General features: G+C 44.5%; 2 protein-coding genes across 7 annotated transcripts in view; one reads left to right on the top strand and one right to left on the bottom strand.

Moving 5' to 3' along the window:
* NIM1K (NIM1 serine/threonine protein kinase) overlaps positions 1–13,245 on the top strand; it is a 28,809-nt gene extending 15,564 nt beyond the window's left edge. The window contains exons 3-6 of one of the 4 annotated variants that reach the window (XM_071425474.1): positions 2,536–2,918; positions 3,467–3,705; positions 9,484–9,752; positions 11,703–13,245. In XM_071425474.1, the coding sequence (XP_071281575.1) occupies positions 2,848–2,918; positions 3,467–3,705; positions 9,484–9,752; positions 11,703–12,452 (1,329 nt within the window). In that variant the 5' untranslated portion in view covers positions 2,536–2,847 and the 3' untranslated portion in view covers positions 12,453–13,245. Of the gene's footprint in view, positions 1–1,084; positions 1,829–1,916; positions 2,392–2,535; positions 3,706–9,483; positions 9,753–11,702 lie in introns of those variants that run through there. The other 3 variants (XM_071425473.1, XM_071425472.1, XM_071425471.1) reach the window with 3 other exon arrangements.
* Positions 13,246–14,094: 849 nt separating this feature from the next.
* Positions 14,095–25,563, bottom strand: HMGCS1 (3-hydroxy-3-methylglutaryl-CoA synthase 1). Of its 3 annotated transcripts, none has more exons than XM_071425469.1 (10): positions 25,411–25,563; positions 20,433–20,890; positions 19,951–20,076; positions 19,272–19,436; positions 18,402–18,570; positions 18,114–18,284; positions 17,228–17,334; positions 16,756–16,881; positions 16,320–16,483; positions 14,095–15,899 (listed from the first exon to the last, which is right to left on the bottom strand). In XM_071425469.1, the coding sequence occupies exons 2-10, from the start codon at positions 20,878–20,880 to the stop codon at positions 15,807–15,809; spliced, it is 1,569 nt and encodes a 522-aa protein (XP_071281570.1). In that variant the 5' UTR covers positions 20,881–20,890; positions 25,411–25,563; the 3' UTR covers positions 14,095–15,806. The 3 variants fall into 3 exon arrangements, with proteins under 3 accessions (XP_071281570.1, XP_071281569.1, XP_071281571.1); XM_071425468.1 differs by lacking the exon at positions 25,411–25,563 and adding an exon at positions 22,071–22,130; XM_071425470.1 differs by lacking the exon at positions 25,411–25,563 and adding an exon at positions 21,885–22,019.
* Between the last annotated feature and the right edge of the window lie 1,092 nt (positions 25,564–26,655).

Here is a 26,655-nt window from a genome sequence, read left to right as displayed (position 1 = left end):
AAGGATTGATACATTCGTTCACTGTCTTGTAATGCTTTTTATACTGGTTTGCTTTTGGCTTTGGTTTTCTTTTCATTGCTTATTTTATTTTTTAAAGTGATTGTTTGGTCAGATAAATTTTTGTGAAGTTCTTCTCACTGGTCAGCCAGACTGGAGGAAAAAAAAAAAATCATTGGTCTTTCATTGTGTTTGGATCACTCCTGATTTCCTTATTTTTCCCTTCTCTCTTAGAATTATTTTCTTTTACAGTCAGTGTCCTTTTGTATGATATTAGGACAGATTTTGCTGGGTTTGATTACAGGAAGGAATGTAGGCCATAAATAGATGGTATATATACTGCTAACACCAGGAATACTGAAATAGCTCATCTCAGAAGACAGGGAAAACCTAGCCAGCTGGCCAAGTGCCAGGAGGTTGCAGGGTTGACAGTTACATGTCAAGCCTGAAAGGGAGATTAATGATAGGCAGTGCTCTGAAAAACAGCATGTTGAGCCCCAGGAGAAATTCTGCAGGAGCAAATTCAGGAAGAGCCATGTGCTGATGCCTCAGTGCAGTTTTGCCTTTCTCTTGACTCCTCTGTCCCCACAAGGTTGTGGCATTACCGTGTGGTTTGTCTCTGTGATCCACATGGACTGGGCTAGCTGCCTCCTGTGCCTTAATGAATGTATTCAGGAGGGGCTTGTCTACACAAGTCTGTTTGAAGGAAACCCTTCTTGTTGCACAGTCAGCCTTTTCTGTTCAGCCAGTTAACTGCAAGGGCACTGATAATTTTTACAGAAGATGGTGGTAGTTCTGTGTTTCTTCTTTTGCAGGAGCAGAATTGTCCATACCTGCCACTTGGAAGGTTATAGCCACAAGTTACAGCTATTCTTTGGTGGTGAGGATGTCACCACCCAACTAAAGAAACTTGATTAAATAATACAGTTTGCACATGGCGTGCCTGACACTGCTCATGGAGGTTTCCAGACTTTTTGCATGGACAGCCTGTGCTGCTGTTCTCAAGATCAAAGGGCAGAATGGGGTCAGAATTCTGCCTCTGAATTTCTGTGGCACTGTACAGCAGACAAGTGGCTTCCAAAAGCCCTGCTCTGTTAGAGTGTCACCCACTGTTAAAACTGTGAAATACAGTCAAATTTCATATAAAGAGTTTTTTATTACCTATAATACTTTTACAACTGTGATGTGAAACAGGTTAAAGCAGAAAACCTGTGGGTCAGAATTCTGACAGTCCTGAAAGAAATTGTCCTTTTCCCAAATGGAGGAAAAACAGAGTCTAAGGTGTGGGGTTTGGGTTTTTCAGTTTGCGTGGGGATGGGGTGTCCTTCCACATAGATTTTTTTCTTCCAAGGTATAAAATAATAAAATTAGGGGGAATATTTGGTGCTAAGAAAGAGTGGTTTGGTGGGAGAATACTGAAGGATTTTCTTATTTGTCACTTGGTCTCTTCCCTAATAACAGTATCAGGATTTAGCCATTAGCTGTATGCACACATACAGTGTTTGTCAGGGGTTTCACTCTATTTAGCTCCAGAGAATAATACAATTATGTATTTATTATTTTTAGTTTCTGTCAACAATGAAAAGGGCTCTTTTCTTCAAAAATGAGTAAGCCAAAAAGAGTTAACAAAGGTATTATGGAAGTAGTAAATTCTCCCTCTGTTCCAGTTACAAACTGCGTCAGCCATTAAGTTTGCAGCACACACAGTAAAAAGTGTCCCTGGTTCAGAGAAGTGATAGAGAGAGTCACACAGACTCTGAGGAAAAGCCAGGCTTTCTGCCTCACCCTGGAGCAAGTTTGTCTGCCTGCAACGTGGCTGCAGCACAGAGAGGTAAAGTGATTTCAAAATTTCTTCAATGTGTCTCAAGGCAGGGAGCAGTGTCCCAGAGCCTGGGTCAGTCACTTTGGCCTCTCTGTAGGAGCAGATGAGTGCCTCTGTGCCACTCAAGTTCCCGTTTAATGAAACCATCACCAGCTGCATTTTCTTTGCATTTAGGTTGTGTCTCTGACCTCTCTTCTGCTTGCTTACAAAGGAGATTGTGGGGTTTAGAGGGCAGCTCCACCTGGCAAATGCCACATGCCCTCTGCTAGTGTGGCACCTTAGGTGACTGTCTAGCTAAGCTTCCGGCAGTGAGTTACTAGTCTGATTCACTCCCCCTCAATCTGGTGCATCTGTCCTGGCAGTCGGGTGTCTCCCGTGTCCATCAGTCGGGTGTGCTGCAGGCTGGGAGCAGGGGAGGTGAGTGCTGCCACTGCCTGAGCTGTCTCAGCTCTCGTGCCCAGCTCACCACCCTCAGGCATGCAGCTGCAGGATCAGCACTTGCTGATCAACTCCTGGCTTTCAAGGTTAAAAGAGAAAGGTAAAAAAGAAAAAATTGGTGTGCTGTTTTAAAGGTAAGTGGTTGCTTGTGTATTTAGGGTAAGTACTTCTGTGTCTGTGCTGCCAGAGTTAAACTGGTGAAATGGTACGGGTCATGCTGTCATTCAGTGAAGCTGTTATGTAAAGGTTTTAATTACTTTCTTCATCTGTCTGCTCAGGAACACCACGCGTCTGGCAAAATTTTGAGAAGGCTCAAGGCGTTAAAGAAAGCTCATCTAAATAAAGGAGGGTTAACGTGACATTGCAGTTACTTAATCCTGTATTGTCCTGCCATGTGACTGCAGGGATACTGAGGCGCAGCATTTCTTTTGCCTGGTGCACAGATTATGCTTTTCCTGTCATCTTCCAGAATCAGTTGCTTTGTTGAACACACCATGGGAAAGAAACAGAGGGGCAACGTACTTTTTACAGCAAGGCTTCCACACACAGTGACATTTTCAAGGTACAGTGACAAGCTCACAGGCTGAAGAATGAATCAAAGGCAATCCCTACAGTCAGCTTTTGGACTTTTACCAGAATCAAGGAGAATGACGCTCTTAAGGTCAGCTATTCAAAATTAGCTAGAAGTATCTGGATTTATTCAGAGCAGTTAATCAGCTTTCTGTTTGACCTTTTTCTATCAAGTTAGTTCTCAAAGGATCAAGCTAAAATCTGAATATTTGTGTCAAATATTTTGCATGTGTCAAATGTAGACAGCGAGCACCTTGCCACTTTCTTGCACAAAGTTTGCAGTTTTAATTGCAAAGCCTCTTTTACCTTGCAGCTGAAGATCCTCACACACTAACTCTGTTAGTGAGGAATGGATGTTTTAGCTCTGATTTTGAACAGGACATGCAATATGTAGATGTGCCAGATTTGTTTTTGAACGAATTTCCAAACTAATCTTTGGACTTTCTGTAAGCTGCTATTTTTTTTTTCTTTTGCTGCATTTGCCACAGTGTCCATAATGTGCAGAGCTTGCATATTCATACAGAATTACTTCATTTAAACTTCTCAGGACATCTTGTTAAATGGGGAAGTGATCACCCTATAGACTATGACAACAGGATATGTGAATGAAGGAAGTCTTGGAAAATACCGCTGTTCCAGGTGGCATCACGAGGACAGCAGAGACGATGATGGGCGCCCAGAGTGCCACGAAGGAGATGAAGAGGGCAAACAGCACAGGCTGACCCCATTTGAGAAACTGATGCAGGATATGTCTCATAATGAAAAGGTGGTGAAAGAATTAACACTGGGAAAGAGAATTGCCTTCTATCGAGTCAGAGGAGAAATAGGAAGTGGGAACTTCTCACAAGTGAAGCTTGGAATTCATTCCCTTACCAAAGGTAGGCACCATTGCATGCTGAGTGACCTATATAAATGGCTTCCTATGGAAGAAAGAGGCTGTATGAACATTAAATACACATATAGAGTTTGTGTGTCTGTGTCTGTGTGTGTATGTGTGTGTATTTTTAACATTTTTGAGTTAATCTATAGACAGGGTCACACATAAATCCTCAGGGTTGGATTCTGCTTTAAAGAAACTAGAAACGTTTCCTCTACATGGCAGTTAGTACAGGTGGAGTTCGTTGCTGCACTTCATGGAGTTTACACATCCTGTGGCTCAGACACTCCACACTTTGAAGTGTGGTATTGGGCCTCCCCTCCTGTAACCTTCCCTGTCCATCCACCCTCTTCCCTGCCCCAGCTCCTGGCCCGCAGGGATACAGGTGATGAATGCCCAGGTTAGGTATGCTCCTGCCTGCAGCCAGAGGCAGCAAGGCTTCCTTTGTTTCATCACAAATTTTACTAGTATGGACAAAATATTTTATTTGGCCAGAGTAATTTGGTGAGAAATGCTATGCCCACTTAACTGACTCATTTGCTGATGGCTCTTGACTGTAAAAAAGCTAGGATGGGAGCTATAGATGCGGGAGGAATGGGTGCAGGGGAACAAGCTCTGGTATCACCAAACTGGTGTTTGTGTTAAATTGTCAGTTAGTTTTATTGTTTTAATTACACAAAGCACCCTATCTACTGCTTCTTGGAAGGACTGGAAGGGCTAGGTAACTGCAGTGGACACTTCAGTCATAGGTATAACTAAGAACTTGTCATCAGCTGTCCTGTTTCGTCTTCTGCTTTGTCTGACAATAATAGAAATTGTTGTTTTCTGTCAGGGTGACTAGTTTTCTCTGTATCTTTGTACACTACTATCTTGTTTTTCTTCTAAGAGTCTTTGCTTTTCAGTTTGATTGACTCTCCTTCCCTTCATCGTCTGACAGGTGAGAGAACGAGATATGCCCCAAAACTGTGTTATCTATTGTTATTTTCTTTCAGCCCAGATCTGAGAGGGGTGAAAGGTCACAATTATCCCTCGGGAGCAGTGGTTGTTACACTGGGAATCTAAGTGGAGAACCAATGGTACTTAATTTTTCACATTTAAGCCTGCCAACACCCAAGGGTTGCTTTAACTGGGTTTTGAGTTTTTGGTTACTCTTGTTTCAGAAAAGCATCTCTTTTCTACTTGGTTCACAAATTGTTTCCTCTTCTGTGATATTTCTTTTTCTTCCCAAGGTAACTGTTTTGTGCTTACTGTGAAAAAATGCTGCTCCTGTACTGGGAACATAAGGAATGCTAATGAAAGGCAGTTAGAAATTTGATCTGGGTTAACCCTTTGCTGAACTTACCTAGGAACAGGTTCCTTTAGTATCTAAACAGAGCTGATTGAAAAATTTTGAACTTCAGTGAACACAGTAAGCTAAATACCAAAACCAAAACTGTACTTTTTCTTTTTCTGAAGAGGTTATTTTTCAACAGAAATCTCTCAAATTATTTTTCTTTTGTTTGTTCATAAGTTTTTTGGTTAAAAGGGAGTTGATTTATTGATGTTAAGTTTGTAACTCTCATGAGGAAGGAAAAATGAAAGATAAATATTTTCTGACTCATTCTGCTTGTGAGTTTACCTGTGCCAATAAAATACATGGACATGGAGAGAAAAACAGGAATGTGCTCATAGGCATTCATGTATACACACTCACCACCACCAAAGATCATTGTTTTTTATGGTAGATACACATTGTTGTGTTGGCAATGAAATTATGTTCCTGCACAGTGTTAATGAGTGCAAGTCTTTTTTTTTGTTTTTTTTTTTTCATCTGATTATATAAATCAAAGGCTTCATCATTAACGCTGGTCTGGTCTCTGTGGAAGAGGGTGGTGTATGTGTCAGAGGGCTGTTCAGCTCTTCAGTTACTGCCAGTTTTAATATGGTCTCTCTCCTGTATCATCCTGTATCAAAAGAGGAAACAGTTTCGGTTTTTTACAAAGATGAGCCTTTGTGAAAATTACATATCTATGTTTTTCTCTTGCCCTTGTGATCTTTTGTAGCAGGACATGTGATTTCTAGAGAGAGAGAGAGAGAGAGGAAAAAACTTCAGGATCATACTGGATGTGAGCCTTGTTTCCCTCACAAGGGCTGTCTTCGTTGTTTAGAAAACACAGAAAAATCTTTAGTGCTATGATGTGGATGCCATGTCCCATGGCTTGGACAGGTGCACTCTTCACTGGATGAAAAGCTGGCTGGCTAGCTGGAAACAGGGAGTGGTGCTGAATGGAGTTATATCCATCTGGAGCTAGTCACCAGCAGAGTTCCACAAGGCTCAGTGTTGGGGACAGCCCTGATTAATGTCACTCAGTTTGCAGGTGGCAGCACATTAGGTGGGAGTGTTGATCTGCTGGAGGGCAGGAAGTCCCTGCAGGGGGATCTGGACAGGCTGGATCATGGGCTGAGGCCAGTGGTGTGAGGTTCAACAAGGCCAAGTGCCAGGTCCTGCCCTTGGGTCACAACAGCCCCAGGCAGTGCCACAGGCTGGGGCAGAGTGGCTGGGAAGGACCTGGGGGTGCTGGTGAGAGCAGCTGAACATGAGCCAGGCTGTGCCCAGGTGGCCAAGAAGGCCAATGGCATCCTGGCCTGGATCAGCAATGCTGTGGCCAGCAGGGCCAGGGCAGGGATTGTCCCCCTGTGCTGGGCACTGCTGAGGCTGCATCTCAAATCTTGTGTTTTATTTGTTTTGGACTCTTCTTTACAAGAGAGACTTTGAGGTGTTGGTGAGTCCAGAGAAGGTGAACAGAACTGGGGTAGGATCTCTGGAACACTGGTACTGTGAGGAGCAGCTGAGGGAGCTGGGGGTGTTTATCCTGGAGAAAAGGAGGCTCAGGGGTGACCTTATCACGCTCCACAACTGCCTGACAGGAGGCTGTGCCCAGGTGGGGGTTGGCCTCTTCTCTCCCAGGTAGCAAGGGACAGAGTAAGAGGAAATGGCCTCAAATTGCACCAGGAGAGGTGTCACTCACCTGCAAACTGAGTGACATTAATCAGGGCTGTCCCCAATACTCAGCCCTGTGGAACTCTGCTGGTGACTAGCCCCAGATGGATATAACTCCATGCAGCACCACTCCCTGTTCCCAGCTATTCCAATTGTACCTTGTTGAACCAGGAAAGGCTGATGTTTAGGTTGGACGTTAGGAAAAATTTCTATACCATAGGGGTGGTCAGGCCTTGGAATGGATCCTTGTAGATACTTAAAAGATGTGTAGATGTGCCATTTAGGGACAATGTTTAGTGATGGGCCTGACAGGTTGGACTTCATGATCTTAGAGATCTTTTCTGATTTATGTTTCTGTGTACGTTGTGTTATTCAGGGGCTTTGCCCACTATATTAACCTGAATTTTGGCAGAGATTTTCTCCAGAAATTCATGGCATTTTCTTGCTAAGGACTGTTAAATTCCTAAGCCCTGTATAACTTTTATTTTACATGCCTTCCATCTGACAAAGGAAGTGTGAGAGCACAGCTGAATGGAAGTAATTGCATACAAAATTTATAGCTAGTAAGAAATCTGTCTAATGTGACACAAATTGCAAAAGCAGGAATGTCCAGGCACCCAGTTTGCCTTTTTTTTTTAAAGCAATTTTAACTTGGTTTTGTTTGTATATTTTTTCCTTCTGACATGACATCATACACCATTTCCTCCTGAAAAAGTTGGTATTTCCCAACTTTTTCCTAGTTTCTATTACTAAGATTTCACCTAGCACTTTTCAAACCTCATATACTGCATATAGTCAATCAAAATCTCTTCCGACTCTTTTTGTAATTATTTTGGTAAATAAGCTGCCTGCTAAAAATGTCCTGTTCAGCACAGCTGCTAAGCAACAATAATAGAGGATTTGTAAACCAAGCATTCTTTGGAAGCAGAAAGGAAGAGTTTAGAAAAGAAAAGGAAGGTGTCAGGTTTCTTTGCATGGAATGCATTTGCAACTGCAACGATGTAGATTTAAAGGAGTTTGTCCTGATTTATGGTGGTGTTGGAGTAGGATCAAGCTCTTCCATTCAAAATCTTTTTTTCCTCTCCTCTTTCCTTTTAAAATGTAGCAGGAAAACTTACCAGGAGGAAAAGTAGAGCAAAAGGACAGGGGGAAAAATTAACTTAGAAGATTTTATTTTAAAAGCCCAAATGTCCCCATCTTGCATGGTTAAGACTGTAAGTATTGTAAGCATTTAGATGTGCATATATCACCTACTGCAAGCTGATGCTCTTTCCTCTGGGTTTAGGAGATCAATGTGCTATGAGGGTCCTCCACTCGGTCAGCAGTCACTGTCAGTAGCTGCGTTTCCTTCTGGTTCACCCAGCTCCACCCCACACAGGAGGTACCTGCTTCCCTGAGGGGCTCTCCCTCAGCTCCCAGAGAAGTAGTGTGACCAGGATAACTGCCCTGTACTCAGCAGAGACTCCTAAAAATAGGCACATCAAGGGATAATTCAGCACCTTCCACCACAAGAATCACATGTGCTTCAAGCATCTGCTGCACTTCAGTAGGGAGATCAATTGATATATGTATCACACTAAAAAATGTAAATATACCAAATATGGAGTTTTCTTGATCTGTACAGACACATGCATAAGTATCCTTAACATTCCTTTATATATGTTGAAATATTAAACTTGAGTTAAAACTTGATAATATTCAGTAAAAACTTGAATGGTTTTATACCTGAACATGTGTATGAATGTAATAGCCTTCTCTCTCTTTTCTTACAGCAACAAGTGAACAATACATTTTTTTCCTAATTTATTCCCATTTACTAGAAACCAAGGGGAAGTTTTTTTCTGAAAGATTTATCAAAAGTGATTAATTATTAAGAAATGTGTGATTGTTTGACTGAGATAGTGTTGAGGGGAAAAAAAGGCAAAACTGAACAACCAAGAATCCCTTCTTCCCAGGAAAAAATAGTTGTTTTTATTGCTGTGATCCATTTTAATTTTGCTGTCCAGACAAGTTATACAAAGCCACTGTAAACCTGTTTTAACCAGACTAATCCTTCAAATACTGGCTGTGTTCAGAAGAGTAAAGACAAAAGCTGTAACCTACAGACTAAAACAGGAACATAAGGGCAACTGTGATTCACCTATTCATACTGCTCTGAGCTACCCTCATGATGTGATGCAGCTGAAGATATGTATAAGTGTTTTGTGGCCTTTGGCTTCTCTGTGTAGGCTTCCAGAGACATGTAGTACTTAAAAGCAGCTTTGCATAACCAGAACAGTATGTGCCAGCTAGATTTGCTGTCTTACAGGATCCCTGCGACTTACTTGACTTCACTGCTCAGCATAAAATAGCCAAAGCCTCTAAATTCCCCACAAATTTGTCTGTCTGGTTGGAAACAAAGCACACAAATTTCACACCTCCATTAGTCTCCAAGTACCTGGCTCATCTGAGTAGCTCTGAAAAAGCACAGACTCTCTACCAGCAGTGAACACCAAAAGCAGATGCTGTACCTTCAGACTCATATAAGCCTGGCACAGCAAAGCACACCGAGGCACCAAGATCAGCCCTTGAAATACTCTACCAGCCTTCAGTTACCTCAGCACTGAATAGGATGTTGTAGACAGAAAGGGCAGGGGTTGTGTGAAAGATCACAGGACTTAGTAAGTCCTTGCAGCTTAGTTTATACTGATGAGATGAAATTTTATTGCACTTCTACAACCAAGCATCATTGTATGTAAATGGTATTACCATTTTGTACCTGTTGCATTAACAACAAGGAAAAAATGTTTTTCTTCTCAGAGAAAGTTGCAATTAAGATTTTGGACAAGACAAAGCTAGACCGGAAGACTCAACGTTTGCTGTCTCGTGAGATATCCAGCATGGAAAAGCTGCACCACCCAAATATCATCAGGTTGTATGAAGTGGTGGAGACACTCTCAAAACTGCACCTGGTGATGGAGTATGCAGGAGGTGGGGAGCTCTTCACTAAAATCAGTACAGAAGGAAAGCTGCTGGAAACAGAGTGTAAAATAATCTTCTCCCAGATTGTGTCTGCTGTGAAGCACATGGTAAGTTGCTCTTACACAGGCATGCTGCCTCTCACTACTCTGAGCTCATTTTGTGGATATTTCTTTTGAATTTCAACAGTAGATTTACTGTTACCCAAAATTTCAGGCCCACATTATTAAAAAGCAAAACCGCTAGCAGCTATAGAAGAGCTTTTAAAGGTATCTGAGAGTTTTCACATCCACCTCAAGTTACTGCCTCTCTGTTGACAGCTTTTGGGAGGAGACTGGGAACACCTGATGGGTGGAATCACCCTTCTAGCACCAGTGTTCTGTTTGCTTTAATGTGCTGTGGGCATCAGTGAACAAAGCTTCGTTTCTTCCCTCCCTGTTTCAAAACATAGGATCAGTCGCTCTTCTGCTTCCAGAGAGGCTGGTTAGGCATTGCAAACATCCGGCTTGCTCATTAATGAATGTACGAATCTGTCACTTAAAGACAGTCAATTCCTGCTCCTCACTTCGATGCAAGTCTGTGAGGTTAACGCCCAACAGGTCACTTCTTGCCTGGTCTTCAATATATACATTTAAGATGATGCTGTTTGTGTAGAACTGAAAGCATCTTGTCAAGGCAGAAAAGGAGCAATTTTGTACTTTGGTACATCTCTAAATCTTGCAGAGTAATTACAGCTACTTCAAAAAAAAAAACAAAAAAAAACCGGAGAACTGTTCTACAAGTCTGAGAAGCAGCATTCGTTAAAATTGGCTCAGGGTGCCCTCCGGTGGCTCCTGTCCTCCTTGCCACATAACAGCTTCTGGCGAAGTCAGAAGCAAGGGTGATCCCAGGTCAGACGTCTGGAGATTGCATCGCACGCTACTCCTGGCTTACATAAACAGCATGCATTTCTTATTTATTTTGATGAAATGATTGTATGTGCTTTAACTGGTGGATTAGCTTCAACGTTTAATCCATAGGACAGGCACCCTGCAGCTATAGGAATTCAATTTGCATTTCAAAATTGCACCACATTTATTTCTTAGAATTAAACATGGACTATCAAGCTGGCCAACCTCTTCATTTGTACACAGAAACTTCTGCACATTTCACTTTTGCTAAGCCATCACATCCAGGCTACATAAATCCTTTCTCTTTGCTGCCAGTCCACAAGGACAGAGGATCCCTTGCTGTTACTGATGAAAGTTGAAATAGGATGCCAAAGGGTTTCTTTATTGCCTCCAGATACTGTATGATGTTACTCCAAAGGATAAGGCAGAGAGTGCTCATCCATTCCTTCTAGTTATTCCAAAGATGAAGCTTAACTCTTACTTAATCAAAGCAGGTATGTCATCACTAAGCAGAGCAAATTCATTTTGAGTCCTTAGCTACTACTGGCATTTCCAATGGGAAAAAGGTAGAAATTACAGTGTATGTATTAGAGATTTCTAAAACTAGAACACCACTAAACTTGGCTGTCCAGGAGCATGAAGTACTCTGAAGCCCAACTCTGTGGTCCTTTTCTCCTACCACCACCAGTTCCTCATAGGACATTAGATCACAGAATGTAATGATGACAGATTTCTTATTTTATCTGTGACAATGTTCGATCAGTGAACTAAATATTTAAATCTGTAAGTTGCATGTAGTAACTGCAAAAACAAGTGCCGTGAACCCCAAAAAATACTGATTTTGCACATGAATCTGTCTAGTCTTGTAGGATTAGTCACGCTGCCCTCACACATTTGCTTCATAAAAATAGTTGCTATTAGTTAACACGTTGAGAGTGCTGTGTTTAAAAATCCCAGCATCCTTCTCCTCCCTCTACTCAATTGGTTTTCTATCCTTGGAAAATTAAGGTAAATTTGAGTAATAATTTTAATTTTAATAATTAAAATACCAGTTTCAGAATTTGCCCAAGATAACTCCCTTTCTCCTTCAGGCTAATAAATGAATTAGAGGTAGCCATTGAGAACTTTCCTGGGAACAAAACAATACCAACTTTTCCTCTTCTTCCACAGCATGACAACAATATCATTCACCGAGACCTGAAAGCAGAAAACGTCTTCTACGCCAGTAACACCTGTGTTAAGGTGGGAGACTTTGGATTCAGCACAATAAGTAAAAGAGATGAAACTTTAAAAACTTTCTGTGGCTCTCCTCCTTATGCTGCTCCTGAACTCTTCCGAGATGAAAACTATATTGGCATCTATGTAGACATCTGGGCGCTGGGAATCCTCTTATACTTCATGATGACAGGCAGCATGCCATTCCGGGCAGATACAGTAGGCAAACTGAAAAAGTGCATTCTTGAAGGGACATACACTTTGCCTCCCTGCCTCTCAGAAAATTGCCAGAAACTGATAAAAGGAGTCCTTCAGCCAGTACCAACCAAGAGATACTCTGTCAAACTGATTATGAACAGTGAATGGATGCAAGGAATACAGTTCCCCAAACCTTTACAGACATTTAAACTGGATCCGAAATATTTATCAGACGCCAGTACACTAAAAGAAGAAGAAATTGAAGTGAAAAATATTCTGGAAGACCTTGGAATCACAGAACAGCACATTCAGAACAACCAGGGAAGAGATGCGCGCAGCTCCATAACGGGGGTCTACAGAATCGTGTTGCACAGAGTACAGAAGAAAAGGGCACTTGAATCTGTTCCTATCATGTCCCAGCCAGATCCAAAAGAAGACAACTCAAGGAATGGAATCACTCCTTACAGTGGCTTTAAGCACACATCCAAGCTGTGTTCTATTTTATAAAATTGCACTGCAGGCTTTATGCTCAGCACATTTGACAAAGGGGATTATTCACTTATCCTTAAGTTTTAGTGTTCTTTTGTAATTTTTGAATAAACCAAAAATGCCTCATTTTCTTTGCATTTCTCAATTGACAGTGAAGCACTCAAAAACAGAGCTCTTGTGCATTTGTTTGACCCTTTCTCCATATACTTGGTATTGCCAGTGCAAGAACCCAGTGACTGAAAAGAATATGAGTGGAGGGGATCTTTTAATAAACACCATGCTACTGCACTTAACCCACTTGGGAGATTCTCTGCACAGGCATCTAACTGCTAACTTCTGAAAGCCGTACCTAAGCTCAACACAACTTCACCACTGCAAACTGGGACAGTTGCAGAAACTAAATTTAAGCAGAGACCAGACTAATCTAATCGATTGCAAATTCTTTTGAACTTCCTCATCAAATTTAACAAGTTTATTTTTAAAAAGCATTTTATTTTCTTTCAAGAAACATCAAAGCTGTTGTCGGCTGCAGTTCCCAACTTGTCACGATTCCAGAAGACAAATCAGGATTCAGTACTTTAACCCTGTATGTGTGGGTGCCTGACTGGTTGGGCTACCATCAGTTACCCTTCTGACACCTTCCACTGCTTGCATGATTCTGCCACTCTGGAACTGCTTGGACTCCACCTGCATTCCAATAAAGAAAGATTTAAGCATACTCCAAAACCCACGTAGTTTTAAGTTCTCTCCTTAGCCCTAGTTACCAGTAGCTGAATGCAAGCAGCAGCAAAATCTGCTTATATTCACTGAGCATTACAGGCTTGTCCTCACTCCTGCCATCCTGCTTTGGCAGCCAAAGCTTGCACAAAGCTGATTGTGACACTTGATCACTGCAAGTTGATGCAGTAAAAGTAAAAGCTGCACAGTCTGACAACTCCAGTTGTTCTGAGCATCACCAAAATGCAGATGCTCTGATTTTCAGCTTTAGTCATTTATTCTATGCTTAGTTCTTCAACAGCATCAACTCCAGTGCAGAGGACAAGTGTGGCAGCTGTTCTCTGAACAGGGACAGCTGACATGCCTAAGCTAAGAGGCAGAACCTCTGAGTTTAGCTAAGGAAAGATACCCAACACAAGGTGTACACAGGTACAGCTGGTGCTGTCACATTTAAAGGCAGGATGCCTTATCTGTTATGACACTGATGCGACACCAATTTCACTTTAGAGGGAATAATTCATATAAATGAACAGTGGAATGAATCTGAAAGGCCACGCATGGGAAATGACTCAGTGAGGCCCAGGTGTGTACAAAGCAAGAACCAAGCCTCCTTCACAGAATTTAGAATTTGAGGGTAAATAATATCAATTTGAATTAATTACTGATTTATAAAATTTCATAAAATGAGTATTAATTCCTCCACTATAAACAGGTTCCATATAAAAGCATTTTAAATTATCTTGAAACATGGCCCTGATAAGATTGTTTTACACCAGCCTATGCAATTCTTTTTTCCACTTCTGTAATGGAATTACTAAGAAGAAAGACGCAAAATGCCCACACGGGTTGTGACCCCACAACTCTGGGCTTTTACCAGAGCCAGGTTCTTCTTTCCTGTTAAAGAAATCCCTCCTAAAAAACCAACAAGTCAGCACTACTCCAACAGGTTTCAAATATCTCAAACTTTATTTTAATAAAGGATCAGCCTCACAGACCTGTGAGGCCTGTGCCAGTAGCTCACTTCTTGGCTTGTCCACTGCCAGCAATGGACTTTGTTCCATGACAGTTTGTATTACAGGTGTCAAGGTTAAGTTTCATGAGGGCAACCTAAACCAAAATACTTGCAAACACTATCATCATGCATTGCTCCATCATTTTCAGCAGAACAAACAGATTAGTATTCATCAATCCATAATAAACAACTATTTTACCAAGGCTTGACTGTACAAATACAGCAAGTTATCAAATTCTAGTGAGTGACAGGTAATACAAACACTTCATTACACACACACAAAAAAATGTAATTAACAGAAATAATATTTTGCTACTTTATATTAGATAATGTAGCTTTGTAGAATTAGCAAAGAAATAAATTCAATGAAACTTCATTCTGTACATCAGCTCAACTTAAATATATATATACATATATATGTATGTATATATATATATTTTACAAGCTTAAAAGGCTCATATCATAGTTCATTTCCAATCTGGGCTTTAAAAATCTACCAGAATGGACTCCCCATAACCACTGTAAATCTGTCTACTGCTTGCAAAATGGATAGCTTTAGCTTGCACGCTGGGGAAGGGGGGAAAGAAACAAAGGACTCCACTCCTACAGTATTACCAATAGTGAGAAGGACCTCAAAGTAAAAAGCCAGATTCAAAGCTACAAAGAGTTTTTTGGAAATGTATTATATAAAAGACAACTAATAGGCTAGAGTTCCAGACAAAGTGATAAACATCACTCTCTCCTTTGTTTGCCAATTAAAACAGCGCTACAATAGCTCTAAATTTTATTTTAAAATTTTGCTGTCTTGGATATTCTACTAAACCATCTATTATGGTGTCAAATCAATTATCCCCTTTCTTTAGAATAAAAAATTTACTACCTCCCTTCTTCTTCATCTTTCCTCCCAGTCTCCTGTGACTTAAAATGCAGGTATAAATCACACAAGATGTTAGGAGTAATTACATAGTAACTAACACAGTGAATCACAGAGTTTCTTCTAAGAAAACCACTTGTCAGCCTAGCCGTTCTTGATCCAGTCACTTTGACAGGGAAGAGAGGCTCTATTCCAGCAATGGATGTTCTTGATTCTGTGCCTGTCCCAAAGCAATGGGGTGATGGGAGGCAGACTAGGAGATGAAAGGGAAGGTGATAAAGTGAAAGAGAATTGCAGTATTCAGAAGATTGACTGCTTATTGTCAAGGCACTGAGAACCCTAACATTAAAAGCTTGGACAATTTTGCACACAGTTGAGTACTAGTAGAAGTTAACAGTGTAGGTTTCAAGTCATTTTACATGGAAGAGCAGGCAGAAGATTCCTTTTATTTTTCCTTTCTGTGTACGAAGACTTTGTAATAGACTACAGCTACTTCTCAGCAATTAAAAAAGTTCAGACATGTTAAGGAATCCCCACAGCACCTGGCAAGTCCTTCTATCTCCAATATACTCCTGATGTAAGTGTTCTGAAAATACTATAAAATCAGCACACCATATTATGATGATTTTTTTCAAGGAGCCTAAAGAGTTTTGTCATGCTCCAATTAAGTCCTAGTGTACACTGAAACTTCAGTGCTACTGCAATCCTTTTTCTCTCTCTCTCACCCTGCCCTCACACCTCGTTTCTTTCCCCACCTCACAGAGGTATCTTAATGCTCCCCATTGGAAATGGCGACAGTAACGCCTTCAGATTCTGTTGTTGCAGGGATTCTTGGCACTTTCTTAGCAGGGCTTGGGATGTGCTAAGAAGAAGGGAAAAAAAATATTAAATACAGTTTTCTAGTTCACAGACATTCATACTTCATGGCTAGTCCAACTCTCAAACAACATTCATGCTACAATGGACAGCTTGGCCTTAAGTCAATCAAATTGGTCATGCTTCATGCAAACAGATCGTGTGAGAAGAGCCAGTTTGTTCCTCTTTCATTCTTGTGCAGTTCTTTTTTATGATGAAATGTACTTTTGTTCTTTTTATGATGAAATATACTTTTTAAAATCACAGTTTCAACTTTTTACTTCTGGCTTGTATGTTACATGTGTTAACAAAGTATTCAATGTAACTCATAAAACCACTTCCTCTTAACATACATGCACATGCTAAGACAAACATGTAAATGGTTCCACCATTTACATCAAACTTTAAAAGAGTGCTGAGTGTTCACCTCATGAACAATGCCTGGATGGACAACTCCAACTCTTGCTTCCAGAGGTCTATCACTCATGAGCGGGCGCCGGGCGTAAGTTCTCCTGTGTTTCTCATCCACACGCACAAGGTACCATGTTCCTTCAAAGAGATCCTCGACTGAACACTGCGGAATATAATTGGCTGTAAGAAAGGGAGGAACACATTGTTAGTTGTTTCCTGGTAAGAGTTTTACCCAACATAGGCCTTGGCAGACTGGATGCACTGAGACAGAAAAAAACAAGCCACCATTTTTTACTTCAGACATGTTGGGTGAAATGAACACAAGCTACTTAGAGGCAGAAAGGGTTGGACATTTCCTTCATTCTACACCCTAATCATTTAAAGTCTGTCAGATTAAGTGATAAGCAATTTGCTCAAGGACTAGGAATGATTGATATTTATTAGGTTCTTACCCAAATGATGTGTTTCCTGTCTGAGCTTCATGTTTTCAGCAAAGACATCAGGTGCAATACATTTTCTTGAGTCAAGTCTTGTTTTGAGATCAGAAAGGCTGGCAGTTATTTTGTCCAGTGCAGAACCTGCAATATAGAACCATCCAGGTAGGGTAGAGTCAGTACTGAGAACTGCATACTAGTATGTGAATATTTCAAACCCTTTCAAAGTACTTTGCATTATAGAATCTAAAGTATTAGTCATTTAAAATATTCCCAATTACCAACTCAAAACATTTAACAGAGTTTGAAGACTATTATTTATTTGTTCAAGGAGACACTTAAACACTCCCTGGAGCTGGACATTCCCAGTGTGGCACTGCTGTCATTAAGGCACTGCCCTGCAGGTTTCCTTATGCCAGTGGGTTGTGCAACAAGGCAGCAAGAACGAGCTGAGCAAGGGAGGCAGATGGCATCACCTCCAGTCACTCACCAGGAGTGGCATCCTGGGTGACCCTGATGGAGTACAGGGTAGCAGCAAAACCAGAGCCATATGAGAACACGCTGATTCTCTGTCCCGCAAGCTGCTCTGGGGAGTACCTGCAAATCATACCACAGCTTTTTAAAGTCAGAACTAAGACAAAGTTCCAGTTTTAAATAACTAGAAACTGCATCTAGCTTTGGAAAAGCAACCAGCTTTTTATTATAGTGTCTATAATACACATTTAGCATACTATGTACATAAATACTGACTTTTAAAAACACAAATTCAAATACTGCTGTTATCTGCTGAGTTTGAAAGCTGCCTAGAGCAAAACATGCCTGAGAAATGCTCAGAATATAATGAAGGCAGACATATATCATTCTTAAGCAAACTAAGGCCAAAAAAATTAACACATCTTGGAAGAGAATGTCAGAATAAATAAAAATAAAGAAAACACAGGAAGAGTGGTTTAATGTAAACTTAATATGATTTTGTAAAAGGCTGTATTTGAAAAAAAATAATTAAATAGTAATTTAATTTGGCTTTACTTATTATAGTAAGAGAAGACATTCAGATTTTTTTTCCACTTCAGGAGTGTTTCTAGGGGAAGGAAGAGGGGGGAAGTTGGGGCTGAGAACAGATGCTACCTTACAAATAAGATCCTGCTTTGCAAGGCCATAAGCAGCTGTTTTGCATCAGCTTCTGACATGGACATTTTCAATCTGCACATCACTTGAACTGAATGTGTGTGCAGAATTGTGTTTTAACTTTAGTTTTTCTGCTTAAGGCAATCTTGTAGGGAAAAATTTGCTATATTACGCTTTTACAAGAAACTTTCTGAAAAAAGCCTTTTATGACCTTATTCATAAACAACTTTTCCCAATGTTATGCTTACTGGGCTAGAAGAGAGGCAAGGCAACCGTAGACTGAAGGGGTATACATATTTCCATTCTGATTGGATACAAGTAATGAAGCTTTGGTTTTCTGATTGAAGAGCTCTGTACTAGCTTTCATAAAAGCTTTTTCCACATCTCTGTCAAAGTATGTATCTTCAAGTTTTATATCCCTATTCAAAAGAGGAATAAAAAAAGTTCAGAAACAGTTAATGAAATAGCAGAAAGTAAAAACACACTTTGGATGTGTAACAGATTATGTGAAGAAGGTAGACAGCAGCCATTCTCACCTGAAAGCTTCCAGACCACTGAAAACACCATTTGCTGTTTCTGGATTCTGGTCACTGAGAAAATCATTCAGCAAGAGTCTAGCCACAGATTTCTGTACCAGTTTACAGTATGGAGAGTGGAAGATCATGAATCCAAAGTCATTCAAGGTGAAACGTCTGTCTGTCCCCTCTGGAAGTGGCAGAAGGGTTATGTTACAACCTCTGTTTAGTACTCACTTCAATTATGGAAATAAAGCAGGGAGCTGGCAGGACACCAGTCATCATAACATGCTGGCATAGAAGAGACACAAACATACGAGTAACACTAACCACTCCTGTCAAGTGCACTTAACACACTGTACTGCTTCTGTTTAAAATTTCTTTTTTTACCACCTTTTGCACCAGCTAACAATGTTTGCTCTTTCTCTAGAACAAAAAGCTATGTTTAACAGAATCTTGGTATTCCTACCCAGCATTTTGACGTAATAATCTACTTAATTTGCCTATCTTCACACTTATGTCTCTTAATATAATTAAAGCAATTACTAAACATATTGTGTTAAAAGAAAAAAATCAGTATAATTACAGAACATTTAAATATTAACCTAAGTTTCTTAAAAGTCTGGATGGAGATGGGTAATAGTATGCTTTTAACCAAGGCATTATATCTTACACCAACAAATGCCTGTAGAGACTACTACAGACTGTCAGGAAATTAGCCATGCCAGAACAGAAATAAATAATTTCTTACAGGAGAAATATTTCAATCACTTCAGAACATACAAACATGAAGAGACTCAGACTAGCTTTTAGATCACACACTAGACTGCCTGTGTGCTACACACTCAAGCATCTGCCAATGTTGCAGTAGCACCGGGAGAGGCTACGCACCCTTTTGCCACTGGGCGTGGATTTTGTTGCGATAGACGGTGTAGCAGCGGTCCAGAGCACTGAGGTAGCACTGTATGGAGAGTTTGCCATCCACCACTGGATATTCAGACACCATGTCTGGTTTATAGAAGTCATACGCGTGCTGCATGTGGGTTCCACGCAATCCTGGTGGACAGAAATGGACAGAAGTTGAAAATTAATTTATTCAGCTGCTTTGAGTCAATTGGGATGTGTCAGTTGGCACATGTGGGAAAAAAAGCAGTTTTGGCCCTGTTCAGCAGATTTTCATGGCACTTGTGGCCTTTTAAGATAAGGTTTCACACAGTCCTCAATGGCCTGTAAAGCAGAGTAGGACTGAGCATGACAAACACATGCAATAAAGGATTGTCATATTGCCCTGGAAGTAGAATGTTGTTTTGTTCAGCTCTAGTATTACTCTATCAATTTTACTGGAGAATCCTCAAGGAAATAAACAAATAGGAGCACCTCTAATTGTTCCCCTATGTGTCCTGTAACTGGACTCGGCTGAGTTAGCCCAGACAAGAAGAGATAAAGAGCAATTTCTGACATTAGTGGGAATTGATCTGCTGCTTCAGCAAGGCACAAAAACCAGTGAAGAGGCTCCAGGGCAGATGCAGTAATCTGACCTGAGCAGTGTATGTTCTCCCATGGGACTAACCTCTCTCAAAAATCAGCGGTGCATTTGGGCCCACCAGCATTGCAACGGCACCAGCTCCCCCAGTGGGCCTGGCATTTCCCGAGGCATACACAGCGATGTCTCCAGCCACCACAAGGGCGTAGCGACCTGGGAAAAACACACAGGGAAAACGATGAGAAGGCACATCTTAACATCCATCAGCAATTTTTAGACTCTAGTTATTGAGGAGATGACACCAAGATTAAAGGGCTCTTCAATTTTGATTTTTCTCCCACATTTCAATTGGCAATCACCTGAATTTACAGAAGACCTTTACATTAGTAGCTATGTCATTATTCATGCTGTAACTGAAGTGGCAAATATCCAGAGCATTTAAGAAAAAGACTTTAGAAGAGAAAAACAGTTTACCCTCTGAATTTTATATGGTTAAACATGACCCTGTCATTGTGGGGCAGACTGATGTAAGGATGATGTAACTTTTCAAGAAAATACCCGTGACTTACCATCCCAGGAACTGGACTCAATCCAATTAATAGCATTAAAAAGAGCAGCAGTGCCTCCATAGCATGCATTGGTGGTGTCGATTCCTTCTACATCTGTGTTACCAGACTCTTCAAAAAGCTGCATCAGGACGGTCTTCACAGATTTTGATTTGTCAATTATGGTCTCCGTTCCAACTTCTAATCTCCCAATGCAATCATAGGAAAGGTTGTTCCTCTCCATGAGCTTCTGGACCACAGTCAAGCAGAGGGAATTGATATCCTCCCGGTCAGAGCAGAACCCCATCCTTGCCTGGCCCAGCCCAATGGTGTACTTCCCAGCATCCACGCCATCGTACTTCTCCAGCTCTGTCTGGTCAACATACTGAGAGGGAAAATATATTTCCAGTGCCACAATTCCCACATCTTTGGGCCAACAGGATTCAGCATTCAGGGGAAGAGACCCAGGCATCGTGGCAGATCTTTAAGAAAATAAAAGAAAACCACAAAATCATGTGATTTACTCAGGTATACTTAGAGGAGCCTACTTTTAGTTCCTGTAATTGTAAGGAAAAAGTTGTGTTGCATGTTTTCTATAATGTAATTTGCAAAAGGCAACCCTTTGCCTCTGGTGAAGCTTTGGTATGAGTATATTAAGTGAAAATACAGATTTCAGCTCTGGAGACAAAAAGATGTAGGTAAAACCCTGTCTTTCTGAAGCAAAACCACACACTTACCAAGTGTTAAGTGTTTGAGAAATTAATGTTCAATATCTTACTTCTGCTTATATGCAAAGTCTCAATTTTGCATATAACCAAGCTAGAAAGATTGGATATTTTTATTAGCATTGCTAGTTGAAAACCCTTACTAGAGAATAACCATCTTAAGACAGGCCAGGACCCTTCAAAATAGTATTTATTTTTAAACAAAGCGACATAGGTCACTTTGTTTTGTTTACACTTGCAACAAGGCAGAAATATTTCTGTGTGGGTTGTTTTTTTTTTTTTTTGGTTTTTGTTTTCAGCGGGGGTGTTGGTGTTTTTTCTGTTTTTTCTGTTTGTTGCATACTCTATTCTGGCATTCCAGAACACTGGAACTCCTAGTACCATGCCTGGAGAAGTATTTCATGGGCTGAGATGAACAGCGTTCTCCCTGATAGGCCGAGTTTCCTTATTCTAACCCCACAACTTTCCTGTCACCACACTTGGGGATTTACTATCCCAAGGACACATTACACCCCATTACTTCAACCCTCCCTCAATTACACAGGCCGGCACCATCCTCCTCAGCTTACATCCCGACAGGGCACCGTCCCTTCCGTGCCCAGCTCCAAGCTTCCAGAAGCCAGGACCAGCTGCATAGAGGGCCAAAGAACGGCCCTACAGCGCACTGCGCGGTTTTAAGCAAAATAACCAATTTCGCCTTGCTGTGTCCCCTGCTGCCGCCCCCACCACCTCAAGGTTATCCATAACCCACCCTGGAGCCGGGCAGGAGCCGCGGAAATGTGCGCACAGGGGCTCGCAGCGCGCCTCAGCCGCAGGCGGAGCCCAGCGCCTCGCCGTGTCCTAGCTGCCCCTCACGCCGACCCGCCGTGCCCCAGCTGCCGCCCTCTCTGCCTCTCCCGCCGTGCCCGCGCTGCCCCTCACGGCGCCCGCCTCTTACACGCTGCGGAATCCCATGGCCGCCTCCTGCCGCGGGCAGGGCGCATGCGCGCCGCGGGCAATGCGCGTGCGCAGCAACCGCCACGCCCGCCCAGCGCCGGCACCGGACCGGGAGAGCGGCGGGACACAGGGCAGGGAGAGCGGCGGGACGGGGCAGGGAGAGCGCCGGGACGGGGCAGGGACAGGGCAGGGACAGCGCCGGGACGGGGCAGGGACAGCGCCGGGACAGGGCAGAGACAGCGTCGGGACAGGGCGGGACAGCGCCGGGATAGGGCAGGGACAGCGCCGGGATAGGGCAGGGACAGCGCCGGGACGGGGCGCTTGGCTCGGCCAGCGGGCACGGGCGACAGCTCCCACGGGAAATAAAACCGAATTCGCCAGCATCCAAACCCCCGCTGCAGAGAGGCTTTCTGTGTGGTCTTGGCTGTGTTTGTTTTGTTGTTTTGGACAAGCCCTCGGCACCTCGCTTCTGTTTCCAAAGTGGAGCGGTGCCGTGCCGCCTTATCTTGCTTTAAACTAGACAGATAAAAAACCCCCAAACAATGCACAAACTGAGCAAACTCGTAATTATTCCTGCCTCCCGGGAGCTGTCGGGCAGGATTTTGGATTTGTTCTGGTACAGCAGAGGGCTGATGCTGTTAGCGGAGGGAGGGTGCTGGTCCGGGAGTGCCCCGGAGCTGCGGGGAATGTCCCTGCCCAGCACCGCAAACAAGTCATACACACGGCATGGGGACACGCAGCAGCGCTGGGGTCCAAAACCTGGCCCCAAGAGCTGTGTGCTATCCTAAATCTGCGCAGGCACTGCAGGAAGACTCTGGCTCCCATATGAGTGTAGACACACTGCCCCACAGGCAGATCCCAAGGTACCAGCTGGGAAAAGGGCTTTGGGGTCCAGCTCCCTTTCTGGCACAAAACACCTCATTTTATCAAAGAGGAAATTCCAGCTCATCAACGTCTGGCAGCCACACCGAGGGTGAGCCATGTACCCAGAGCAGAGCTCACTGCTGCTCCATGGGCCAGAAAGCTTAAATTTGGAGGCTGCAGAGAATCTCAAAAGGCCTAACTTTATTTAAGATTCATTGAATCTTAAATCATTGAATAACTTGGGTTGGAAGGGACCTTAGAGATCATCTCATTCCCACCCTCCTGCCATGGGCTGGCACACCTTCCACTAGACCAGGCTGCTCAATGCATCCAGCCTGGCTTTAAAATCCTTGCAGGGATGGCGCTTTCACAGCTCCTCTGAGCAGCCTGTGCCAGTGCCTCACTAACTTCACCCTAAAGAATTTCCTCCCCATATCTCATCTAAACGTAGTCTCAGTTTGGAACCATTCCCCCTTGTCCAGTCACTACACGTTCCTGCAAGAAGCCCCTCTCCCTCTAATTTTTAATAAGCTCATTGTAAGTACTGAAGGGGTGCAGCGAGGTCTCCCTGAAGCCTGCATGGAGCATGTAATGGACTTGACAAATAATGGGTGAAGAAGAGCAGCTTTTAACCAGGCAGTGAATTGTTGGGAAAATCAATATGCCAAAAGGAATTACATTATTGATGAGAGCTGATGAAAACAAGTGTTTTCTGTGCTTGCTCCTTGCAGAACTTTGAGATGCCAAAACTAGCATTCATGTGATATTACTTGCTGCAGTTCTCTCATCAGAAAACTTTGTGTAGAACACAACTGAAGGGAGGGTGTTTCTTTTGTGTTCCCAGGCTCACCAAACACCAAGCTCACCAGTCACACCCAGCAGGGCAGCAGTCTGGGCTGCCAGGCTGTGCTGCCGAGAGCAGCACTGCTCTGTAAGCACACTCTGACCACTGAAGGAAACGGGACATATGACATCTCGATTCAGTCAGTCATTACGGAAAAAAAAAAATTGTTTACTCAGTATAAAACAGACAGTCTTTTGTCTTCCTGGTCAAACAGCAAACAACATCGTATCATTGAGTTTTTACTGAAAATGAAAACTTTCTCAGAAGTATAATTTGTTTTAAAATAACAAGAACCCCAAATGCTTTGGTTTATGGAAATGAGAAACACACTTTGTTTCATGTCTCCTTATGATTCTGCTGGGAATGAACGAGAAGCATAAGCCAAGCCACTTCTTTCTGCTTGTGCTACCAGAAACATGTTTGCTTGTAACAAGTGGTAGCGTTACTGCCTTTCTTAGGAATTTGAGCATATTATGTCAATAATCTGACTGTGTTATTTCCTGCCTAAGTTTTTAATTCTAACGGAACACTTTACTCAAAGGTAGAAAATAAGCTCCGGCCTTGTTTGCTACAAGCGATGCCTTTGGCTCCGGAGGACCGGTGGGAGGGGCAGTGCCCGTGGCGGCCCCGGCTGCGACATCACCGTCTCGTCCCGCAGGGGCCCGCCGGTGACACTGGCGCGCAAGACACCCGTGCCGCCACCAGAGGCCGCCGGACCGCGGCCACCTCCCCGCGGGACGCTCGGCTGCGGGCGCCGGGATGGGCCGGGACGGGCATCCCGAGGGATGCTCGCTCACCGCCGTGCGCCGGGATACAGGCAAACCGCGCAGAGCCGCGGGGACGGAACTCGGGCGGAGTCGTGCGGCCCCACCCGCGCGGATGGCGGCACACCCGAGCACGGGGCTCCGTCACAACACGGGTGGGCGCCGGGATGCCCACACCCTGCGGCAAACGCCGTCAGGAAAGAAGGCGGCGGCATCCCCCGGGGCAGCACCCGGCTGCCTTTGCCTGGGCACGGGGGTGGCACGGGCAGGGAGGCACGCTCGGTCCGCCTTTCCCGGCTTGGGAGGGCGACGCTGTCGCGACATTGAGAGGTGGATAAGGGACACACGGAAGGCTCCTCGGTTGCCTCCGAGACGGGGGTAGAGCCCGCAGCAGCCGCTCACCGCAGCTCACGCAGCCGGGGGCCTCCCCCGCGGGCAGGGCAGGAGGCGGTGACCGGGATCCCCATTGCGGGATGCGGTTCCTGCGGGACGCACCTGGTCACCTGGGCAGTGAGCATCGCCCGCTGCGCCGCCCGACGGCCCGTGATGTTCCGAACAGCGGCTGGCGCGGGATACGAGGTGACACCTAAGTTAGGACACCCTGACACACGTTTTTGGGGTGTGTTTTCATCCTTTTTTTTTTTCTCTTTCTTTTCATTTTTAATTTTTTTAAATTCCCTTCAACCCCCGGGGCCGCTCTACGGACGTTCCTCCGAAGGCGCTGCATCCACAGGAAGCCGCTCCCAGCTATGCCGACCCTGCGTGCGGCTCCCCCTCCCAGCCCCGCCGCCCCTCGCGTGCTTCCCCCACGCGGCTCCGCAGCCCTTCGCCCCCGGCCCGAGTGCCTCCGCGGCCCGAGCCGCGCTCACCCGTCGGAGGTGATGGCTCCCGGTGTCGTTCCCGATGTAGCTCCCGTTGTCGCTCCCGATGTTGCTCCACACGCACTCAAGACAGCACCAGCCTCCGGCGGGCGTGCGGCCCCTTTAAGCAGCTGCACCGCCCGCCACCCGGCGCGCGGCCTGAGCGGCAGCGCTATTCACCAATCACAGCCGCAGCCGCCCCAGGTCCCGCCCCCCGCCCGGCGAGCGGCGGGCAGAGCGGGCGGGGGGAATGGCGTGAGAAAGTGACGCGGCGTGGGCAGAGGGCGGTGCGCCAATGGGGACGCGGCAGGGGCGGCGGGCGCCCAATGGGAGCCCTGCGCCGTGCGGAGACAGCCAATGGGAGCGCGCGGCCGACCGCGGGTGAGGGTAGGAAGGGCTCGGGCCGGGCGCGAGGCGGTTGCCTGGCAACGGGAGTGTCCGCGTGTCCCGGCCCTAGCCGCCCGCTCGGAGTGTCCCGGCCCCGGCCCCGGCCCCGGCCCCGGCCCCGGCCCCGGCCCCGGCGCATCCTCACCCCAGTGCATCCTGACCCCGGCCCATTCCGGCCCCGGCTTGTCCCGGCTCCCGCCCATCCAGCCCCCAAGTGTCCCGGCCCCGGTGCATCCTGACCCCGGTGCATCCTGACCCCGGCCCATGCCGGCCCCGGCTTGTCCCGGCTCCTGCCCATCAGCCCCCCAAGTGTCCCGGCCCCGGCGCGTCCCAACCCCAGCGTGCCCCAGCACCGGGGCTCGCACGGGGCTCTGCCTGCAGAGTTGCTTCACGCAGGATGTGATGGATGTCCTGTCCTGCCCTGCCCTGCCCTGCCCTGCCCTGGATCTTCCCGTAACATTTTCGTTCGAGCTCGTTAAATCCTCCGTGTGCCAAGCCGTACATCACGGGGTTACTGCTGTCTGACAAATTGGCATTGTGTGGGTTCCTTCTGCCAGCCTGGCTTGCCTTTAGGCCGTGCGATGATTTATTGCCACCTAATCCATTGCTGCACACCCCCGGAGAACTGGGAGAACAAACTTCTGCTGTAGATGGGAAGCTGCTTGACAAAAGTCTAACACAAATTTTGTACCCTGGGTAATTGGGTTGTAAACCACTGCTCAAGTCAAGGAAAGGCACTCCCTTGGCAGCCGTCAGGTTCTGTGAGATCTGGCTGCTGAAGCCAGCAGGAGACACCAGCCTGCTCACCTCACTCCACTCCAGGGTGTCAAACCACCATCTTAGGGGCAGGTAAAAACACTGCTCAGG

This window comes from Agelaius tricolor, unplaced genomic scaffold, assembly GCF_023055355.1.
Source record: "Agelaius tricolor isolate 1412-34295 unplaced genomic scaffold, bAgeTri1.0.p SCAF_4, whole genome shotgun sequence".
Lineage (NCBI taxonomy): Eukaryota > Metazoa > Chordata > Aves > Passeriformes > Icteridae > Agelaius > Agelaius tricolor.
Note: the sequence above shows the minus strand (reverse complement) of the source record. Positions and strands in the feature narration are given on the sequence as shown.